The 22,129-nt window shown below is 42.4% G+C and overlaps 5 protein-coding genes across 5 annotated transcripts; 2 read left to right on the top strand and 3 right to left on the bottom strand.

The window, feature by feature from the left end:
- Positions 1–1,434: 1,434 nt before the first annotated feature.
- LOC135594989 (probable carboxylesterase 17) lies at positions 1,435–2,848 on the bottom strand. Its single transcript, XM_065085488.1, has one exon. It carries the CDS (start codon positions 2,582–2,584, stop codon positions 1,559–1,561), a length of 1,026 nt encoding a protein of 341 aa, XP_064941560.1. The 5' UTR covers positions 2,585–2,848; the 3' UTR covers positions 1,435–1,558.
- A 2,550-nt stretch (positions 2,849–5,398) lies between these two features.
- Positions 5,399–7,354, top strand: LOC104000785 (uncharacterized). The gene is made up of 5 exons (XM_018818977.2): positions 5,399–5,703; positions 5,785–5,885; positions 5,976–6,147; positions 6,217–6,339; positions 6,431–7,354. The coding sequence occupies exons 1-5, from the start codon at positions 5,512–5,514 to the stop codon at positions 7,088–7,090; spliced, it is 1,248 nt and encodes a 415-aa protein (XP_018674522.2). The 5' UTR covers positions 5,399–5,511; the 3' UTR covers positions 7,091–7,354.
- Positions 7,355–7,625: 271 nt separating this feature from the next.
- LOC135595523 (homologous-pairing protein 2 homolog) lies at positions 7,626–10,942 on the bottom strand. Its single transcript, XM_065086537.1, has 6 exons — positions 10,818–10,942; positions 10,702–10,727; positions 8,457–8,724; positions 8,195–8,265; positions 7,914–8,102; positions 7,626–7,825 (listed from the first exon to the last, which is right to left on the bottom strand). Exons 1-6 carry the CDS (start codon positions 10,843–10,845, stop codon positions 7,727–7,729), a joined length of 681 nt encoding a protein of 226 aa, XP_064942609.1. The 5' UTR covers positions 10,846–10,942; the 3' UTR covers positions 7,626–7,726.
- A 1,435-nt stretch (positions 10,943–12,377) lies between these two features.
- On the top strand, positions 12,378–13,169 carry LOC104000725 (chemocyanin). The gene is made up of 2 exons (XM_009422837.3): positions 12,378–12,615; positions 12,725–13,169. The coding sequence occupies exons 1-2, from the start codon at positions 12,444–12,446 to the stop codon at positions 12,922–12,924; spliced, it is 372 nt and encodes a 123-aa protein (XP_009421112.2). The 5' UTR covers positions 12,378–12,443; the 3' UTR covers positions 12,925–13,169.
- A 1,326-nt stretch (positions 13,170–14,495) lies between these two features.
- Positions 14,496–19,003, bottom strand: LOC135595522 (myosin-binding protein 2-like). The gene is made up of 4 exons (XM_065086536.1): positions 17,186–19,003; positions 16,874–17,053; positions 15,369–16,750; positions 14,496–15,006 (listed from the first exon to the last, which is right to left on the bottom strand). Exons 1-3 carry the CDS (start codon positions 18,867–18,869, stop codon positions 15,387–15,389), a joined length of 3,228 nt encoding a protein of 1,075 aa, XP_064942608.1. The 5' UTR covers positions 18,870–19,003; the 3' UTR covers positions 14,496–15,006; positions 15,369–15,386.
- Positions 19,004–22,129: the final 3,126 nt, after the last annotated feature.

The raw sequence follows: 22,129 nt of genomic DNA, 5'->3' as shown, positions 1-22,129 counted from the left end.
TCTTGTGTTGTTCTTCTTGTCACTTTGTGAGACACTGCCAATGTGAGGAATTAAAGACGATGGAACCCCATCCACAGTATCATTACTCTCCACAAAAAAGGAATAGCTGAATCGGTGGGGGCTTACTTGCCACATCCCTCTCCTGGTACACCACTCATCACTCATAGCTATCCTCTCTTTGTGGCACTCTGCTTTGCTAGTCCACAAGTGATGCTGAGTAACTATCATGATGGATACTGATGATGACCATTTAACATTATGGCAGAGTTCTTCAGGTAATTCATGTACTGCCCTTTCTTTAGGAATCCACTCTGTTAATATTTAGACTGCAATGAGCTTAACAAATTAGGAGGACATGATTCACCTATCGGCAGGTTCGATCCATACATTAAAAAGATTAGATTTTTGGATTGAATTAGTGTTCAGATTGATATATGATAACTCTGACTGGTTTGATTCAAACTCGTCGAACAAATGAACACATCCTGGTTTGATTCACTCTGGTTTCAGGGAGGATGACAAATGCTACCAAAAGTAAGATTGAACACATGCCAATCGTCACCTTTGATCTGCTTGGCCGGAAACAGCGGTAAATGCCAATTTAAAGCCATAGCTTCAAAATAATTTCAAAAATAATATGAAAGAATTTATTCTCTATTTAATTAGATAAGATTATGTGATAGATTGTGTTAGATTATGTGACTCTATTTAATTAGGTAAGATATATTATAGATATGATTGAATTTTGATTATGGTTATTGGTCAATACAAAAAAATTCAAGTAAGATTCCTTAGAGGATAATGATCTTGAGAGGAACTATTCTAATAACTTATCATAGACCCTCTGTTCTCACACAGAATCTCTAAAAGTTAAAAAGACGTATATTAACGCAGTTAAGAGATTAAGATTTTTCTTTCAATTTTTTTAAATTATAAATCTAAGTGGTTCTGTGAAAAGATAAAAAAAAGGAGAATGATCTAGTTCTCTTTGCAGATTGATATCTCAGATCTAATCGATGGTGCTCTTATAGATCAAATAATATGATTATAGATTTTATACTAACAAATTATTAACGTTTCATAACCATACATCGTCAGAATCTATATAAAGAGAGATGTAGGAATCGACCGAAGTCGTGAGTTCAAAAGTCTTTCGAGATCCGATCGTGAGGTCTCTCACATACAGACAGCAAACCGTGTCCTGTAGAATTCAAAGGCACTTTTGAGCTTCGAGGAAAAGAAGATCTTAAAAGTAGATTCTCAGCAAACGTATCTTTTAGAACACCCATGAGCTAGCAAGCTGTGGGAAACTTTGTTTTGGGTGCAGAGTACTCTGTCATGGATTCCAGTGTAATGGATCCCATGTTGCATCACATGAACCAGCCCATAACTTGGAATCCAAGACGTTCATGTCATCAAACGAAACAAAGAGGAGAAGTTGAAGTTGGTTTGTGGAAGCACATATGTATTTCTTTGTACAAGCAACCCTTACTAACTCGATCTTGCGTGTGTTCCTAATGTACGTACTCCATTGGCTACCGAGAGAACATCTCTACCTTTACCTGTTGTTGATGAAGGCCCTAATATGTGTTAGCATCTCACTGGTCCGGGCGTCAGATGTATGGTGATTGTGGAGCACTTGGAAGGCATGCCCAACTCCAGCAAAGATTGCCTGTTCGACACTCTTGCCTGCGCTGCTCATGGCCTCGCAGAGCTCCAAGTTCCTGTCCCTTAGTATGTCCAACTCCGAGACGCATACTAGCAGAGGAGGAAGCCTCAAGTCCTCCAGCTTCGGGGAGCTCTTGGCCAGGGGGTTGCACCAGGGGTGGTCCCGATCGGTGCCCGGCGGCAACGCCATCCTCCAGTAGCAATCCGACGTCGTCAAGCTAAGCGCTGATCTCGAAGATTGCATCGTGTTCTTCTCCGACGAGGTCCGAGCCACCCCACCGAAGAAAGGCTGGATCAGGATCACTCCCCTGAGGCAGGCCGGCACGCCGAGCGATCCCAGCTGCACGGCCACGTTGTAGGCTATGGCCGCGCCGGCGCTGTCTCCGCCGAGGAACACACGAGCGAAGTCGCAGCGGGCACGCCACCATCCGAGCTCGTCCGGACCTCGATGGCTCGCCTGCTGCCTCACCCATCTCATCACCGCGAGGCCATCCTCGTAGGCCGCGGGCAGGCGGTGCTCCGGGGCGAGACGGTAGTTCACCGAGAGGACCACGCAACTCGCCTGCGAGGCCAAACGGGCCAGGAACTCATGGTAGCATCTCCATGAAGCGGAGCCGACGCAGAACCCGCCGCCATGGAAGTACACGAGCAAGGGCAGCTTCTGCTTCCGGAGCTCAGGCACGTAGAACCGGGCCCAGAGGCCGGCGGAGTGGCCGACGGCCACGTCCTTGCTGACCACGTCAGGCTCAGGGGCCCACGTGCATGGAACCTCGACGACAGCGGGCAGGCGTTCGACATGGCCATCTCTGTAGACTTTGATGAGCCCCTCGATCTCTTCGATCACAGGGCCAATGTCTTCTTCCCTAGGATGGAAGTTTCTCCTCCGGTCACCGATCAGTTGGGGAAGGGCTCCCATCCTTCTCCTCCCGGTAAGAAGAGTGGCAAGCACAGGAAGCTACAAAGCAATAGGGATGACCTCCTCTCTCCCTGTCGAACCTGCTAATCTCATCTCCATTGCCGAGACCACCTTATACGAGTGAAATTAAGGATCTCGTTCCCATGGTGTGGTCAGAAGGGAGAGGGAATGTTCTTATCGAGTGCAAGCAAGAGGTGTCATTCCTGCCTTGCGTGTGACAAGTGCCACATTACGTATACATTCTGTACTCCGGTGAATGCAGCATGGCAGATCGATGCATCCGAAAGAGGCTGGATTCATTGTTTACCTTCCAAAGTCCTGAGTGGCTTAATCATCTACCATTACACAACAAGTGGGAGTGACTGTGTTGGTGGTGGCAGTCTCCAATACCCTCTCTTGTGGCCAAAACTCATGCTCCCTGGCCTAACCCAAAGCCCTAAAGGACTCAAAACTCATCAATTGGCTTTTCTTAGGAGGAAGATAAATAATATATTAATGGCCTAACTTGGAGTTGACGTCTCCCTAACTTCTCCGGAACAAAGAGTAGTATCATATTAGCCTAATCCAATTGAAGAGTGTGCAGGGGGCCAATTGGCAGCTTAGGAATGAGAGGTGATGGTGCATCGACATGATTGGGATTTCTTTAATAAACTAAAGTAATCAGTGCACTAAGAGCAGTACATTCATGGGTGGTAAGTGGAGGAGGCTGCAAACTCAACAGTCCATATAAAAAACATGCATGGGGAGGGAGATACGAACACTAGAAGATTAAAACAATTAATAGGATAATAATTTAAAAATATATTAAAAATTAATGTAAGGTTAATTAATGAGGTTCGATAGTTTATTATCTACATTTATATAAAAATTATATGAAATCAATTATAAAATGCTTGAGTTATGCTCACTTAAATATAATCTTTTTATATGGTGCTGGCATCTTCTCTCGCCCACTTTAATAATTTTAGAAAGTATTCATCATTTCTTGTTCTTCATCATCAAAGTCTAAAGATATATAAAATTTTTATAAAAAAACTAAACCTTAATCCTATACATAGTAAAAAAAGAATTGAGCTTTTCTTATCTTAATCTTCTTGGAAGATGATGAAAAGTTCAAAAAATAACTGAAAAATAAAAGAAAGAGTCGTGGGTTATTAACTGGGTACGAAGGATAAGTTCAAAATAGAGTAGAAGTAGAAGTGTATAAGAGTTAATCTTTAGGTCTAGGGTTTAATTTTATTAGGTCTTATTTTAAATTTTTATTTTATTTTCTTCTCTTACTAATATAATTTTAATAGTATAGCAACTTAAGTCTAATTTGATTTGACAAAGATGATATTTTTTATCTAAACTCAGTCCCTCAATCTTAATTATGTATCACAACATTTTTAATATAACACTTGTATTTGATTTTTATCTCCATTTAATTTTTTATTATTTCATCCATGTCAAAGTAGTTTATTATCTTCCATATACATGATGTATAAAACTCAAACTTTCTTACTTTAATAAGGTCAAACTCATTTAAGTCCTGAGATTCACTTAAAGGTCAATTACAATTCAACCATCACTTTTTGTTACTAAATATGTATGCTTCTTATCATAACTTAATTTCAAGTCCGTTAATATAGTTAAGCTTGTTGCATCGAATGATTGTATCTTTTTACTATAAAATATATTTAAAATAAATATCAATATTTATGCATACCCAACTAACATTTTCGTAGAACATTATAAATATTTTTTTTAAAAAAATATGTATTTCAACTTTAAAAGTAAAAAAAAAGTATATCATTTTTTATATTTATGAAACATAGACATCATATCATTAAATAAGGATAATATATTTATATTATTTATGCTTCTTAGTATATTAATTGTAATTCAATAGGTATGAGCCTCATGATAAAATGTTTATAAAAGAACTAATTTTTAATTTTTTTATGAATCACAAAAATAAAAACCTAAAATATATGGGATGTTTGTAGGATTCCATATCTTTTAAGATGACATGATCCATATGAAAGTGAAGAATATTATTTATAATTCATAATTCAAAGAATCTTCTCTAATAATACGATGACAACAACAGTGAAGAAGAGTAAAATAAACCCAAACATGTCAGGAGACAAAACAAGGATTAACAGCCAAAGTTTCACTTGCAAGAGAGTGCAATCACCACTGTTTCCTATCTGTCCTATATCTCCTCATCCGACCAGCTTTCTGCAATTGGAAGCAACCGCAGGTTAGATGTTCTTAATAGAGAGACGAAGAACACTGCACTATGACTTGTCAACATTTCAGCTCTGCCTGCTTTTGGTTTCTGATGAAGTGCAAGCTTGGCCATGTTGACGTTTTCGAAAGCAACAGAAACTTTTAGGTGAGTCTCTTGATAATGAGTTCTTAGCTAACTGATGCGATACACGAAACCAACGACGAACGTACAGGAGGATAAGAATCCATGGCGACCATCTCAGGTTAACGATCCATCCAAAACTCTGTAAGACGGTATCGCTTACTTGTTGGCTTCACGGTAACAGCTGGTAGAATGAACTAAAGAAGCTAGAATTCAATTGATCGATGCTCAAAATCATGCTGAGCTTGGAAGTTATACAGACCACTGTGCGATGACTTGATCAACAGACTACGCTCGGATCATACTTAAACTCAAAAGCTTCTGTCAACATGAGTAATTGACTCGGTCAGCCTCTCAAAGAGATGGGTTATCTTCGCGAAGTTTCCCGCCGCAATAGTTCAAAGCCTTGGCCTCGAAGCAATGGAAAACCCCCGCCCCTTACACACCACCACCGTCGTCTCTCCCGCTACGTGAAACGGCCCACTGCTACGCCATATATATAGTGAGACGCGCTCGAGGAGGACACATGGTAGAAGAAGAGCGTGGGAGAAGTTAGGAGAGGGAATAGGAGATGGGACGGAAGCTGGACGTTCTGCTGGGGAGGAGGAGTTCGAGGCAGATGCCCATGCTGAAGTCCCTGTTGAGCCTCACCATCTGCCGCCTCGCCGTGCTCCGCAACCGCCGCCAGGCCCGATGCGACCAGGCACGGGAAGACGTTGCTCAGCTCCTCCAGCTCGGCCATGTCGACAGCGCCCTCCTCCGCGTACGTGACCAAACATCTCATTCGCCAGACACCCATTCACCGCGATTGCTTCGTATGTGATGCTGACGTCCTCCTCCTCAGGTGGAGTATGTGATCAAGGAGCAGAACATGTTGGACGCGTTCGCCATGGTAGAACACTACTGTCATCTTCTGGGTGAGAGGGCCGTCTTCCTGGATCACAGGTCACTACGCTTCTCCTCCGTGTTTGTCTTGGGTTGTCACGGAACCAACTCTTGCCCTGGTTGATCAAACCGTATTCTTCTCCGACGCAGGGAGTGCCCGGAGGAGCTGCGGGAGGCGATCGCGAGCCTGATCTTTGCCGCGTCGAGATGCGCGGAGTTACCGGAGCTGCACGAGGTCCGAGGCATCTTTTCCTCCAAATATGGGAAGGAATTCGTGTGTGCCGCTCTCGAGCTGCGTAACGACTGTCGTGTCAATGCCAAGGTTGTATAGGGTTATGTTTAGCTCTCATTGAAAAAGGGCCCTCACTGATCTTGGATCTTCTTCGTGCAGATGATTCAGAAGCTGTCGACCGCGCAGCCAAGCCTGGAGATCAGACAGAGGGTGACGAAGGAGATCGCCGCCGAGAAAGGCCACAAACTGGGATGTTATGATCCCTCTTCTGATGTTGCAGAGGTCAGTATATTATACCGAATCTATCTCGCTTCTCAAGCGGCTGTTCCAATCGAAGCAAACTGAAGAAGGATATATGACCTCTATGATTCAGGGAGAGCCCGTCGTGAAACCACCGGTGGATTTCATTCAGGATCAGTTCTTACCAGATGAGAATCTTTGGCCGAGGAGCCACAGCCATCAGAAGTATAACGATGCGGCTGGGGCAGCACAGGCGGCTTTTGAATCAGCTGCCTATGCTGCGGCAGCTGCAAGGGCTGCAGTGGAGCTTTGCCGATCGGAGTCCCAAGGAAAAGGCTCCGGTGACGAGAACAAAGCTGGTAGCCACAAGACAAGTGCGATCAAGGAAGCTAAGACGGCCAAAGCAGAGACTTCTGCGGGCGCTTACGGTTCAGATGCAGAAGAGGGGAAAAAAGCAAAACAGAAAGATTTGCTTCGAGAAGAAAGATACAGGGAGAAGTGCATCAAGCAGCAGCAAAGGAGGCTATCTTCTTCGAGCTCTGACTCCAGTGATGAGGAAGATAATATGAGTTGGAATGCGCAACACTCAGCAGGAATCAATATAAAGAATATTTTGTTTGATGAAAGTGGTCATGAGATAGGCAGGAACGAGACAGGGAGACGCGGGAGTTTAGCAAGAAGAACATTATATGTTGTTGGCAACGAACAGCCGAGTCTCCGAGGGAACAATGGACACGAAGGCTCAGAACAGAGGCAGTTCGCTGCATCTTTAGAAGACAAGCACGGAGAATAATACGACTTGCTTCCTCCTGCCTACCGCAGAGGAAAAGAAATAAGGTCCGATGAAAAGAACATCAATTCATTGCATGAAGAGACAAACAAGGTGGGACTCAGATCGGGAACCTTGGGCAATATTGCAATGTATAATAATGCAGAGAATGCATACCTGGATTCTGTAGAATTGCGCCGACTGCATTAGAGTTCAGGAAAGAAACCCATCTCAGTGAGGACAAGATGACTTTAGGGGGCAAACAATAAACTCTTTTCCTTGTTTAGACGAATTGAAACATGCAAAATGAGATTTTGGCTGTCTCAGTGTCAGAGTTAAGAGTGGGGTGTGGTATTGAACTTGTGCTCATGTTTGTCATTGCAACCAAAAAGAAGTTGGTCCTGTAGGTCCTACAATAAAAATCTAACAGAAGACAAGAAGACGACCAATGTTAGTAATTTCTTTTGCTGATATAATGGCTACTCATAAGAAGTTTCTATGACAAGATCAACATCATTTGGGCTGCTACCAAAATTAGCAACGGTAAAAGAAGACAACATCAAAGAACTTCTTAACTCTTCTCTTAAGAGTGTCTAAACCTTTTAAAGATCGTATGTATATGAATAACATAGCATCATTCATAGAAACAGGTAGGTGATATCAACGGGCTGTTTTTCTTCTCTTACCAGGATTAATCAGTTCACTGCAAGATTGCAGACTCACTCCAACATCTTCATCATACTCCAGACCAAGTTCCTCCTGTAAAAGTATGAGCAAGGGTTTCAATGGAGAAGCAGAACAGTAAATTTCAGATATAACCAAGAAGATGAGCTCAAAATAAGAAAACCTTAAATTCTTTCAGGTCCTTAGGTGAGTTCTCAGTTATAGCATCCCATAACTCTTTAAATATCCTCTTACGCTTTCTCCACTGATTGATCTTCTCAGCATAGGTTTCTTCAATCACCTTTTTGTCTTCTGCCTTTACCAAAACAACCCCACTGCGCAATGTACTCAGTTTTTCTTCCATTTCCTCGACCTAGACAATGAAATTGTTTCCGATTAACTTATATTTGGATATTTCAGTTTACCAGAAAGGAACACCTTAACTAGAATGTCAATCTGATTTACCTCGCCGATTAGCTTAGCCTCCTTATCTTGTATTTCTTCCAATGTCAAATTCGAATGAAGAACTCGAATTTCTGCAAACAGAATGTACATATTTCAACTTCAGAAGAAAATCGACGCTTGCCCTCTTTTATGAGACCATAATGGATGAGAATAAATATGACGTGTTTGACAAGGGTGAGATGGTTGATAACCCTATTAACACATTCGAATATGATGTTTCCAAGCCATAGTATCATGGCTTTATGAGGGAATAGTAGAATACCGGCCTCCACCTCGCTTATAGTTTTCTTTTGTGCTCCGAGTTCATCCTGTAATTTGCTATTGTCCTTCTTCATCTGATCCAGCTCTTGGTTATTTGGTATCTTGAAGTGATCCTGACGAGCAAGGTAGATCTTCTGTTTGCCATACTCTTTATACGAAATTTGTCCATTTTCCGCTAGTGTGTCCAGTGCTTTCTGGACAGCAGTTTTTTTCAGATTATATTTCTGCAGGGCGTCAGCAACATTCTGAGAGTTCAATGGCCTATTTTGCTGGCAAAAAAGAAAATATTATTAGTCAAAAATACATAAAAGATTACAGAACCATCACTTATAATCAGTTTTCCAGCATGAAAAGGTACAGATAATATTTATTTCCTTTTAGTGTACATGTACCAAAAGGTAGATGGCCAGATAATTGTTCTAGAATGGAGGCTATGGGAAGAGGTTGATTATGTTTCCTTATTGTAGCTTTCTGCTTTCTAAAAACAGTTCCTTTATCTAATTAAAAACAAAAACAAAAAAGTCATGCAAAACAGTGGGTTTGGGAAAACAGACTTCCAAATTGTACACATTAACTTTTGGCCACTTCAAGATAGGCATGATCCATTCTTAGAGAACATCTTGACCTCACTTCTCAATACTGCATTCATAGTCATTTTCTTGTAATCTCTATCCTGGATGTTATGAGATCACAACCTTTCCTTACACAAACAACCATTCAACTGTTATTATCGAAACTATAAAAGAATTCCGGAGTGATGTTTGATATGCAGACATTTCTAAGGATGCAAATGCCATTTTTTGATGTTTCGACTTTCTAGTCATATTTGGACATGAGAGCCAACAAATTATTGCAGAAGATCATATATCACCCTTCCTAGCATTTATGCTATGTTGTTTTGTAGCATTTCTAATTTATCATGCCTTTTCCTGATGCAATTCTGTAATAATCTATATTAAGCAAGTTTCCAAGAAAGATTTTCATCGATAATGATAGTGCATCTTATCTTCTTCGAGGAGATATATGAATGATCACAAGATGGCCCTGTTAAGTGGGTTACAATACATAATATATATTTGAAAACATAAAAGCGCATAACACCCTCCTAGGGAACCAAACTTTCAGCTGTATGAGAAAACCCAAGCTTACTATTAGCACCAACAAATCACCAAATTTCAATGTGAAATTTATGAAAATACTAGAAAATAAACATAGATAAATAAAAACATGCGAGAACTATTTAAAATGATACCTCTAGAACAACCTCTGGCTCTTTCTTTCAGAACTATTTGATACACACCTTTTTGAAACACTCCAGTACAGAAGTTCAAAAACTTCATAAGAGACCCCGCATTTATGACCGCTATTGTATTTGGCACTATTACTTGTAAATCTGCTTAAGCTCTTGAAAACGCTGCTAAGTCATAATGATTGCACGAGACCCTAGCTCAATGTCTAATTGTGCATCTGCGTTTACGTAATGCCCTTAATCTTCTAGACGCGAAAAATAGTGGCAATCCTATACATGAACCACATGGTTACCTTTTAAAAAGATCCTTCTCTGACAAATACAACCAAGCAGACATAGACGGTGATTCTTTTACAAACCAGTGATTCATATTGTGCTGAAGCAACAATTTCTTAACTTGATAACTACATTTTGGTATACTGGGATGTGACAAGGCAAATTGAAGCCAACCAAAGACTTCTTTTTTTTTGTTGGATTTGTAGCAGAAACACAGTTGGTTTTTACCAAGCACTGCAAATGAAAATAAGGATAAGTAAACTGCAACCCTCGTTTAGACAATTCCGCTCGAGAGTAAATGAGTAAGACAAGTGAAACAAGAAATGACAAAATATTGGTGCAAATCACAACGTCCAGAGAAAAGCTACCACGAAATCAGGAGCATAGGGTTGCAATAAAAGTAAATCGACTTGTGGTGTCGAGTAGCAGATGCTGAAGCTGGATTGTGGATAAGAACTTAGGCCAAAATATAGTGAATTGCTCATCTTAACTTTACGATGCATCAAATTAGCAGAAACATTAAACACTTCACGTGTACTTAAGCGGTAAGAAGAAGATTGACCGATTAGGGCCAAACCCATAGTCGACGACATGGAAGAAAAGCGAATAAGAAAGGTAAATTTTTACTCAAATATCCACGCCTTCACATCATCCAATCAACATAAGAATAAAAGAAGAGTGGGATTTCCGAATGTGGATTTTGATGGAAGCTTTCGCTCACCTCATTGACGAAGCCAAGAACGATGCCTGCAAAAATATACGATCGCTCGGTTACGAAGGGGAGGATGTTTATGCGAATCAATTCGCACGATAAGAGAAGCGACGAGGATCGAGTACCTTCGACGCTATCGGATTTAGGCGGCATCTTCTTCCTCCCGTTCCTTCCTCGTACCGCCCCTCTCTCTCTCTCTGTTTCAATTCCCTCCAAAAGGTCATGGGCCGGTGATATGGCACATTAATGTCATGGAGGCCCAAATTAGGGTTTGGCGGATGCGAGACACCTAATTATAAAACAATATTTCGTGAGAAACGCCACTTCAAAGTCTTTATTAACTAACTTAACTGTCAATTATCGAGTATGTAACTTGAGACATAATGAGTGTGACATACAATAATATATTTGTATCTCCAAACACCAATCGTCACCTAACCAACAACTAACTGTACCTATGAATTGGTAACTAAACACCAGTAAACAAACTCTGGTTGGTCACTATCAAAACCCAACAACAGTACAGGAAGCAACAATCGAGTGAAATTTCCTCTCATTTAATTTTCTGGATAGCACAGTTCCGATTCCAACTAATGGCAGATCGCACTGGTGAAGAAGACGAGACGGGTGGGTGGCTCTCGACCTACCTACCAGAAAATTACCAGTGCAAGAGAAGCTGATGCACTTTGGAAGGAGTCGAATACCGCCAACACTCGCGCCGTATGAGTTTCTCGTGCGTTAGGCGCTACCAAATTGTTCTGTTCCTCGTCTTCTCTGTTTCCGAACCAACAAGAAGAAAGATGTGAACCATACATATCTCGTCGTCGGAGTTCCTTAGCCCCTGCAGGGTTTCTACACCTAAGAAGATTAGGATTGGAAACTGGTAATAATGTCCACAGTTTGTGCCGTAAATCGTGCATGTAAAAGCTCTAAAGCTAATCGGATTTCGTCGTTCGATGATTCAGCAATTAGTCAACTCTTACATGGCAAAACTTAGAACACAAAGGCAAGGATGAATTTTGGAGTATGGATTAGGGTAAAAATTCCACCTGTTTTTGTGGACTGGTAAAATCCATATGGACACAATTGTGCTCGCAGCAATGTTAGATCCGTATGTTTTAATCGTGTACGCCAGACTTTAGGAATGATTCACGTTATACATACATTTAGTGTCTTTTCGGCCTTAGTTCATGTCAAACCTCACCGCATTAAAAGCAATTATTTTTAGTGTTTTGTGCAGAAATTGTGTTTTATATTGACCTGCCACACGAATGTTTTTTGAAGGATTCTAATGATTCTATTGTTATAAGCCATAGGACACTGAGCCGCAGTGGAAGTTTGATGTAGCGACACCCTCCATGGCGCAGTCAGTGCTCGGAATGCGGCGACGACGACGACCGTGGCATCACTCGGCTTCCGTCGTTTCAGTGTCTTCGTTCGCCTGCTCACACGACCTTTTCTTCGACTAGTCGACAGGCCAAGTTATCGTAGCAGCGACTCCCTGGTCCAACGTTTTGGCCTCGTATTGGGGTGGTTGGCCGCTTTCAGTTTACCCTCTGTTTCCACCGCAGGCTAAAAGTAATGAGCTGCGTGGACTTTTCGACCTCAAAGGGTCCCATTCCTTCCCCACCCCACTCATCCCCTTCCTTGGTCGGATGGCTATAAAAGGCCATCCTTTGCTTGCGGAGCTCCACAACAAGCCTTGGACTCACCACTGCTCGTAGTCGTAGCTCTTGAGTTGGGAGTGATCGATGGCTCAGGGAAGGGGCAGTGCCGTGGCTCTGGGGTTGGCCCTGCTTTGCCTCCTCATCCACAGCGAGATCGCGGATGCCGCCACGTACGTCGTCGGCGACAGCGGCGGCTGGACCTTCAACGTTGTCGGCTGGCCCAGTGGGAAGAGCTTCAGGCCCGGCGACGTGCTCGGTGAGCGATCACTGCCTCTTGTGCATGCATCTTAGCCACTTGCCTTCACAGGACTGATTGATTGATTGATTGATGCGCTGTTGTTTGTCGCGTTCGTGAACTGGTGCAGTTTTCAGGTACAATCCTTCGGTTCACAACGTGGTCGCGGTGAGCGCGGCCGGCTACAGGGGTTGCTCGGCTCCGACAGGCTCGAGGGTCTTCACTTCCGGGAACGACCGCATCACGCTGGCCCGAGGAACGAACTACTTCATCTGCAGCTTCCCCGGCCACTGCCAGGCCGGCATGAAGATTGCCGTCACCGCCGTGTAGCTCCCTGGCAGATGAGATGGACAATAATTATAGTGATAGTAGCGTGCGTGAAAGATGGAGAACGATATGTCGTGTTTGAGTGGTCATTAAATAAAGTCGGTTGGTTGTTTGTGGTTGATGAGCTTTGGTTCAATGATGAGGCATAACATAGCGACAGTGAAGTGGCTTCCTGTGGACTGTGATTGCTGTGTGCTACTGGAATTAATTGCTTCTTATAATATTATCGATCTAATCTTTTCCTCCTCCTTCTGGAGACTGCAAAAGGTATTCTTTTGTGTTCCATGTGGAGTTTGGTGTTCATCGACTTCGTCATCTTCTTGTGCACTTGGGATTGCGTTTTCTCTAGACTTCATCATCTTCTACCTCCAGATAAGCCTCTTGAAACATAGTGTTCTCCGAGGAAAGAGAAACCGACCCGAAACCATGCTTGCCGAGGTCTACGATGAAGGAAAAGAAAACATATCGAACAATTTGTCATAACAAAACATCTGCAAGACAAAAGTTCCACAAATCCTGCCTTACTCTGAAGCAGAGTCCACATGTGATGAGGCCACTGTTTACCCAACGAACGGGTGCATTCAAACATCTCTTCCCAAAGCGAGAAATTTGCTACATGAATGATTTTTCTCGACAGTGGCGGCGCCGAAATGGCAGGTGCATGCGGAGGAGTTCCCGAAATGGCAGAGAATGATCTAACCATGACTTGACGCTGAGTTGGGCCTTGGTGTTCGTGGATTTCCCATGATCTACCGATTCAAAGCCCATGGCCGAAATCCGACCCACGATGCTTTAACCCAAAGTTCACCTTGGAAGTCGACGGATGAGATTGACTCGACGTGATGCTGCCAATGAAACATGTATGCTTATACTGAAGGGATAACGTGTGCTGGGAATGTAATCTGCCAAAAGTTTTCTGCAAGTAGAAGAAACTCAATTTTTATTTCTCGTCAATAAATTAAATGGGTCTCTCACTCGGGAGCGTGATGGCCACTTTCTGCAGGCGTTCTGGCCAGTGTTTCAATAAGATATTACTGATCTGAAAACAAATGTTGCAGAGAAAGAAGACCGAGTACATGTTGGCCTCATGGTCATCATCAAGCTCAAAGAAAACACCTGCTCCTCGTCGTACTACTACGAACAAGGGCAAAACATAACCCTCACTTTAGGCAGACTATTACGACAGGTTGATGAGACGCAGCCTTGACACACACATCAACTCCACACCAGAACAATGTTGTCAAGTGACCTTAAAGTGTACTACAAAGAGTCGGGGTTTTGTTGATGCTTAAAGCAAAAGGGATCAAAGTCCAGAGTCGGGGTTTTGTTGGTGCACACCTTCGAAGGCAATGATTCTACAGCCCAACTACATTACCTACTCCCTGATGTGTCCCAGCTTGAGATTTAGGTATAAAGATCCTGCTGGTCTTCTTCTCATTGGAACAACTAGCCAACGTTGTGGAGCTCCTTGATGCCAGCTTTTGTGTTTGAAAATGGATGGATGTGCAGGGCATCCATTGGACCACAACTGTCCTCGAGGGATGGAAGACATCATGCTGTAATGACCGAGCATATAGAAAGAACTTTGTTAACTATATTCAAACCCATGCTCAAAGATCATCATACAACTGCCACTTTCTCTCTCTAGGGGACAAGAAAAAAAAAGTGAAAAGAACAAGAGCAACTCCATCCACTCTACTCTCTTCGTAAGACTTTGTACAGCATTGAAAGCCATGATTTCTGGCACAATCACGGTGAGTGGCTGCCACACCACCCACCACCCTCCCCTGCCTCAGCCACCTTGCCTCCCCCACAGCAAAAGTGATGAGCCCAGAACAAGGAGAAATAGAAAAGGAAAGAAATAGAAGAAAAGAAAGCCTCATGAAAAGCCGGGCCTGGGAAAGCAGATTCCATCCATGGCCTGCTTCCGCACGCTGTAAAGCAACCGACAAGATACAGAACCAGGAGCTCAGTTTCACCACTGGCGTGACCGATTTGCATGCAAGAAGAACGCATTCATCCATTACTCATGTTCGATGGTTATTGTTGCAACCGCATTTCCAGACAACCCATCCACTCCTCCATCTGTCAACAAAATCCCATTCAGTTTGAACGTTATCTAAAGAAGAAACCCGACATATTAGGATCAGACAGGGAGATGCTTTCTAGGTGAAACATCTCCTTTGTTCTTTTCCTTTCATTCGGGTGTGTGTGTATGCGTGTGTTGATTCTCGGTTTATGCTTCTTTGTAGACTCTTTTTTTTCTTTTGTTAAGGATAAAGAAGATTAAAACTGTGACCGGTATGCTATGCGGAAGTCTAAGCAGAAAAAAGACATGAGCAGTTAATAACTGTAATGAGTAGCACATCATGAGTGGAGTTTGATGATATGCGGTAGTTGCCTATACATGAATACGAGAATCAAAACGATCGGTTGAACCAACTTACCTTCATTTCTTCTGCATACTATGCTGCGAATGAAGGAAAATAATCACATGAGTTCCTCGCTCGAAGTTCCACACTTCTCAGATCATGAAGATGTTCCAGTATCTCTTGCAGAAGGTGTATTCCCTTGTCACCTTTCTTCAAGGAACTGATACAATGCTTGAGAAACTCTCGGTCTGCCTCAAGAGCTTGCAGTCGCTCATAGATGTTATCAACCTCCTCTATAATTGCAAGCTGCTTCTGCTCTTCCGCAACATTTAAAATTGTTTCAGGGGAAGCATCTATTGCCTCTTCCTTGATGCATACATCATATTCATTTTCATTATCAATAGCATCAAAGAGAGGAAGAAGCCTCTTTCCTTTAACAATGTTTCTTTGTTCACTATGAAGCTTCCTGTTAGCTTCTAGTTCTTCTGAGGAACCATTCACATCATCATGTAAATCATCAATCAGAGGTTCACAATTTCCATTTGAAACATGACCATTTGCATCTGAAATGTTCCCCACGGCATCTAAATTTTGGGGGTCTTCATCGTCCGATATAAGAAGTTTCTTTTCCAATGCCCTTAGTTGCTCGAGGATGGAGAGTCTCTCTTCCTCAAAATCAGCCAATGATTCGTTAAGTGTAATTAGATGCTTTTCAGTGCCTTGCTCTGCCCCTGAACTTAACACAGCATCAGTAGGAGTATTTTGATTACTTTCATCAGGGCTGCAGGTAAACTCATCACCTTGTTGGAACTCAAACAAGAGGTCGTCACTGTCTTCAGCACTTGATGAAGCGGAAGATGCTCCACCCTTACCATCGACCTTGTTCTGCGCCATTTGTCTCCTCTCCTTGGCTTCGTGACGTAGAACCTTCTTTCTGTAAACTTCAAGTTCCTTCTCTAAATCCTGTTTCTCCTTCTCCCTTTTCGTCATCAACTCATTCAAGAGCTGCAAGGCTTCCTGGTCATACTCTGACTGTTCCTCCATCATCCGCTGATATTGCAATGCTTCCATCTGCATAGCAGCTTTCTCTTCTTGAAGCCTGGTTATCATTGCCATTGTTTGGTTGGCAGCAATGGCAGCAGCACTTCTCTCTTCCTCAAGCTCAGCATATAATGCACTCAGGGTCTTCCGTTCTGCTTTAAGGGCAGCTTTAAGCTGATCTACAGTCAATGTCTCGCAGCCTTCAAACTCACCAGCAACACTACCATCTAGAGACTCTGTTCCTGATTCTCTCCTTCCAAACAAGAACCTCTTATGTAAATTGTTAATGCCATCAGAAGAAGTTGGCGTCTCAGGTTGCCTCTCCTCTTCAATCTCATTATGCTCTTGAAATCCAGCTATATGGTCCGGGCATTGTGCAGTAGTCACTATTGGTTCGCTTTTGGCGGCTGGCATTTCTTTGTCAAAGAAAAGCATTAATCAGGACATAAGAACAAAGCAAATGCATCATATGTAACCGACCAAAAAGAAAGAAAAAATTGTCCAGAGGATGGTTATAAGGGATGATGTGAAGCAGGTACCTCGGTTTATATCAATAATGTCATTATAGCTCTCCGAGGGTTCCTCATGTGTGCTTTCTGACATTAATATTGGTTCATGACGATGTGCGTGATCAATGTGTTCCTGATCACATATCTCACTCCCTATAGATATCTCACAATTGGTCTCCACATCGATCAATTTATTGTCTTCTTCATAAGCTGTAACCATCAATAAAATGTATGATCCTTAAGAGGCACATAGCTATATCAATGAGCACATGAAATAATATTGATTATGCCAACTCAACAAAATTGACTAAAATTTCCCTTTTAATTAAAAGATTATCTTACCTTGAGTTCCAGGAAGGTCTTCCTCTCCCATCAATGATTCCACTTGAACACCACCACCATCTGGGGATGTTATGATTGGTGTTGCTAGAGGAGCAACAAATTGGTGATCAGATGAGCATTCACCAATGTTCTCTGAAGAAGGAAGGACTACAGAATTCTGCTCCAGGATCTCGCACCTCTCCGTATTAGACAAAGATGATACATCTCCCTCGGCTGGAGTAATTCCTATATCAAGAATCATGGCATTTTGTTGGCTTCCATCCATCTCAGAAGAATTATCTTCAACAGTATCAGCCATAGAGCATTGTGGGGCTTCATTCATCTCAGAAGAAGTCTCTTCGGCAGAAGCCAACATATTTTCCTCCTCTGTAACAAATACTGTATATTCAAGAGCATCAGCTTGTAGTTCTACTGCAACATCCTCAGAGGAATTTTCTTTGACAACATCAGCACTCCCCACAACCAAAGACGACAGCTTCTCCTCCTCCATAATGCAGCCAACATCAACAACCATCGCTTTGTTTTCCACTTCAACATTTCCTGAAGGATTCGCTTCAACAATATCAGCCATCTCTGTAGCAGAAACCAATCCCTTTTCCACCCCTGTAATGCTCCCCTTATCAAAAGATCTACCATCGTCCTCCACTTTTTCATTCCCAGAAGAATTCTTTTCGATGAAATTAGGCCTCTCTTCAGTGAAAGCCACCGCTTTGCTCTCGTCCCTGCCAACTTCTTCTCCTTGGAGATGCCGAAACTCTATCTGATCTTGTTTGCCAAATACACACGCAGCATGACTTTTTGTCATAGTCGCAGAGTCGATCAGCTCCACCGGTATCAACCTGTCCTCATCGTATACGTTCTCCAGATACCGAGTGAGAACTTCCAAGGAAGCATCTTCCACCAATGGACAGGCAACAGAGAAGTCGATGAGGGTTTCTAGTTCTTCCAACTCGCTCTTCGAAATGATAGCGTCTGTTGCCTCCTCTCCGTTGATCTTTACTTCAATATGATCCTCCTCCTCCTCCTCCTCCTCCTTATCATCATCAGGATCATCATGGAATCCATCAACTTGATCTGGAGATACCAACCCACCCCTTTCCACCTTTTCTTGGCAAAAGACGGCATCTTCTCTAAGAAGCTCGCGATCGACGACGGCAACCTCATCCACCAAGTTCCCCTTGTGGTCATACTCCACGGCGCCCCAAGAAGGCTTGAAAAGGAGGTAGGGCGAGTAGAACCCGCTCTCGAGGACGACGTCGCAGCAGGAGCACCTCAGATCCTTCTCCCCCTCCTCGCTCCGCTTCATCCAGGACAGGACAGCCGCCTCGACGGGCCGGGTCGAGAAGCAGCAGTCCTCACACATCTCCCCGGCCTCCGCCAACCTCCGATGGTAGGCGCAGTAGCCCAGCTTGGTGACCTCGGCGGCATGCTCGTCGCAGAGGAGGTCGCGGTAGGCGTGTCTCCGCCGACCCTCATCTTTCTCGAAGAGGTGATCCACTCGGGAGCAGAAGATACAGGGTGCCTTGAGGCCGAAGAAGGCAGCGAACCGGGCGATGAGGTAGCCGAAGAGACCGTTGAGCAGGAGGAAGAGGATGAGGGCCCATTCCAGGATGGCGTACACCAGTATCACCGCCATCCTGTGGCTGTTCCGGTGCAAGACGGTCGCGAACTTGTTGGCCGCCATGATAGATGAGATCAGATGCGCTAGAGGAGGACGGGTTACAGTCTGCTTCGAGAGAGATCGTATCAATCGGGATGACAATTGGAAGGAGACAGACGAAGAAGAAGAAAGGTATAAACCGAAAAAATTGGAAGGAATTGGTGTCGGGCCAATTACAAGAAGGTAGATATATATACGAGCAGAGAAGCAAACGTATAACGGGTCGGATTCTGGAGAACCAGCTGCGTGCCCGATTCAATCCCAGCTTTGGCTTTGGAACACCTTGCTGTCCTACTTTTCAACGACAGGGATCCACCGCCACCGAAATGGATCTGACGGTCGAGAGGCCCCGCCACGGCATCGCCCCCCCGCCCCTCTTTCCTCTCTTATGCCTGCCCAAAAGTAACGTGTTGTCGAAGCATAGGGTGCCCGACTCATGTCCCTCATCTTCATCATAGAACCACGAATATTAAGGCAATGTCAAGCACCCGCCGTATTGGAGGTTTCCCTTCGTCGTCCATCTGATGTTTTGATGGACTTAATATTGAGATGGATATTGGTTTATTAGTCAAACCAGTGATTTTGGTTTAGTCAAAACACTTTTGATGACATCTATCAAATGCATGATGCAAAATTATATATCCTACGACTAAGCATGGTCAAGGAGGGAGCATCGTACAGAAAGAGATGAGAAGTTGCAGAGCCAAAAAGCCACCGATCACTGAATAAGAATGATTACTGACAAAGTTGGTATGCAGTGTACAACTGCACGTTTGGCTCTCGATTCCCTCTTCTGCTTGTATCATGATATCATTACGATCGTCGTGAATGGTAATACCGTGAACATACGTTGTGTAAAGATGACTATCTATGCTCGTGATATCCATGTCACAATCAGTAGAGGCTCTGAAAGCCTCTTAAGGAGGTGATCGAATCGGTCGTCGGAAATGCCTTTTGGGGAACACATGGCCGAGGTGGGTGGGTATGCACAAGGGAATGGCTGGCGGGCTGGTGAGACGATGATGATCTCCTATAAATGGAGCTACCGGAGAAAAGAAAGGAACGAGGGCTGTACGCCGCAGTTTAGCTAATCATCCCATCGTTTCTGAAGAAGCCATGACTAAATCATATAGTCATCGATATGCTTAATGCAGAACGAATTAGTCAAACAACCATTTTTAGATCCTTTCGAGTGTTGCACTGTGCTATATACTCTTCATCAGCCATGGAAGTCGTCAGGGCGTTGGCCGCGGGGACTCCGTCCATCTCCACTAGGTGATTCGTTGGCTGCCGGTGTTCTTGGATGTCATGGGTGACGGCTTATCGAGGCATCTCAACAGGCGTTGGAGGGGCTGTCGATTGCTCAGAAGCCGAGGCTGTCATAGACTAACCCAAATGAGGGATCAGGAGATGATAGACTACATCATCTCGATCAACGTTTGAACTTACTCAAGAGTGAGGCTAGAAAAGCTTTCGTAGGAATCACCAATGCTAGATATTCTAAATCCAGAGTTAGGAATAGGAATATAGGTTGTTGCCCACCATGAGTTAAGTAGCTATAAGTCGGGGTAGAACATCTTCGCTTACAGTGTTCATCGAGTGATGAGTAGACGAGATGATGTTATTTTGATACAAGTCATTCTTATAACGTCAAAATAAATATAGAGATGTGGAGTGATGTTTGGATCAATCTCACTTAGTTTAAATTAATATGCACAAAAAATTTAGGTGGAGCTAAAAAAGTCTCGAATGTCAACCTACATAAAGATGAGTAACATTATCTCTTTGATGCTAAGTAAGTCACAAACTGAGAAGTGAAAGTTTCATGTAAAATAGTAATTGATCGCGATTAATATAAATTAATAAACGTTTATAATTAATTTAATGAGAATAAATACTTAGTGATATAAATAAAATAATTCTTAAAATTTTATATCAGATGGATGTTTATATGTCTCAATCATTAATCAAATCATCGACCATCTCGATTTAATTAGGCTGTCACATGTCGAGTTCTTTGCCCGAAAGGCTACTACAAGAACACCGATCCATGAATCAGAAGAATAGATGGAAAAGTAGTGCCGACACTTTGACATAGAAAGTGTGGAGGACAGATAAAACTCTTGGAAGCCAAGCAATGTCTAATCTCTCTCCCTTTTTTCTTCGTTTCTGGCACACAGTCATCGTCGGTGAAGTCATGGAGGAGTCAACTCTTTCATGTTCACCAGTTTAAATTGGATCCCAGCGGAGAATTAGTATGCATCGCATCGAGAGAGTGTGGACTTCTTTGCTGTTAGTCCCTATCTTTCCCTCTGCCATGTTTGCATCTCTGTGGCAATTCTTCGTCGGTGCAGCAAACCTCGGTCGAGCTCAAGTCTCTTTGGACCTGAAGTTTTGGACCATGGTTATGCATATCGACAAGATTCATCTTGTCAATGTAAGATAAGGGGGTGAGAATCTCTAAGGAAATATTATAGTGATTAAGAGATGATCATGTAGTCAATCTGTTGTGTCTAATAAGAGATGTTCATCTCGTTTCGACACAAAATAATAAGCTCAACCAATAAATACGTTCCATCGATAGAAGAAAACATTGTGCTATATTAGTAAAATTTGATGTGGAATATCTCCCTAATCACAAATAATTAGAGGAGGATCAACTATAAAAGGTAAATATAGATGGACACAGTTGAAATCCACAATTCATGAATCTAATTTGGGCATCCAATGGACTATGTGGTCTTAGGCTTCATTTCAAAACATAATTAATTTTTTAATGTGCAATTAGAGAAATAAGTTTGTTTGGTTAAATGATAGATGAAAACTGTATGTTGTATACATTGATAAAAGTGTTGTTTTATAAAATTATATATTAAAAACATATATATATATATATATATATATATATTTTTTAAATTATTAAGTAAAATTATAAAATAAATAAATGAATATATGTAATATTGTAAAAAAATTCATAAATGACCCAAATATATGATAAATAAAAAAATATAATAATATAAATAAAATATAAATAATTTTTAAAAACAAATAAATAAATTTTCTTTTCATATAAAATAAAGATCATATTGATTTCCTATGAAATCATTTTTGATAATCTTGTAATTTTAGATAAAATCATAGTATACTTTTGAAACTTGAAAAGTTATATTAGTATCAGGTAAATGTTGAAATATTCAGTATAATATTCAGTCTCGATGCAACTTGAAAAAAATATATCAAACACTAATTCATATTTGAAATATGCATTTGACTCTCAATGTCCA

The sequence above is a fragment of the Musa acuminata genome, chromosome BXJ1-10, assembly GCF_036884655.1.
Source record: "Musa acuminata AAA Group cultivar baxijiao chromosome BXJ1-10, Cavendish_Baxijiao_AAA, whole genome shotgun sequence".
In the NCBI taxonomy this organism is placed as follows: Eukaryota; Viridiplantae; Streptophyta; class Magnoliopsida; order Zingiberales; family Musaceae; genus Musa; species Musa acuminata.
Note: the sequence above shows the minus strand (reverse complement) of the source record. Positions and strands in the feature narration are given on the sequence as shown.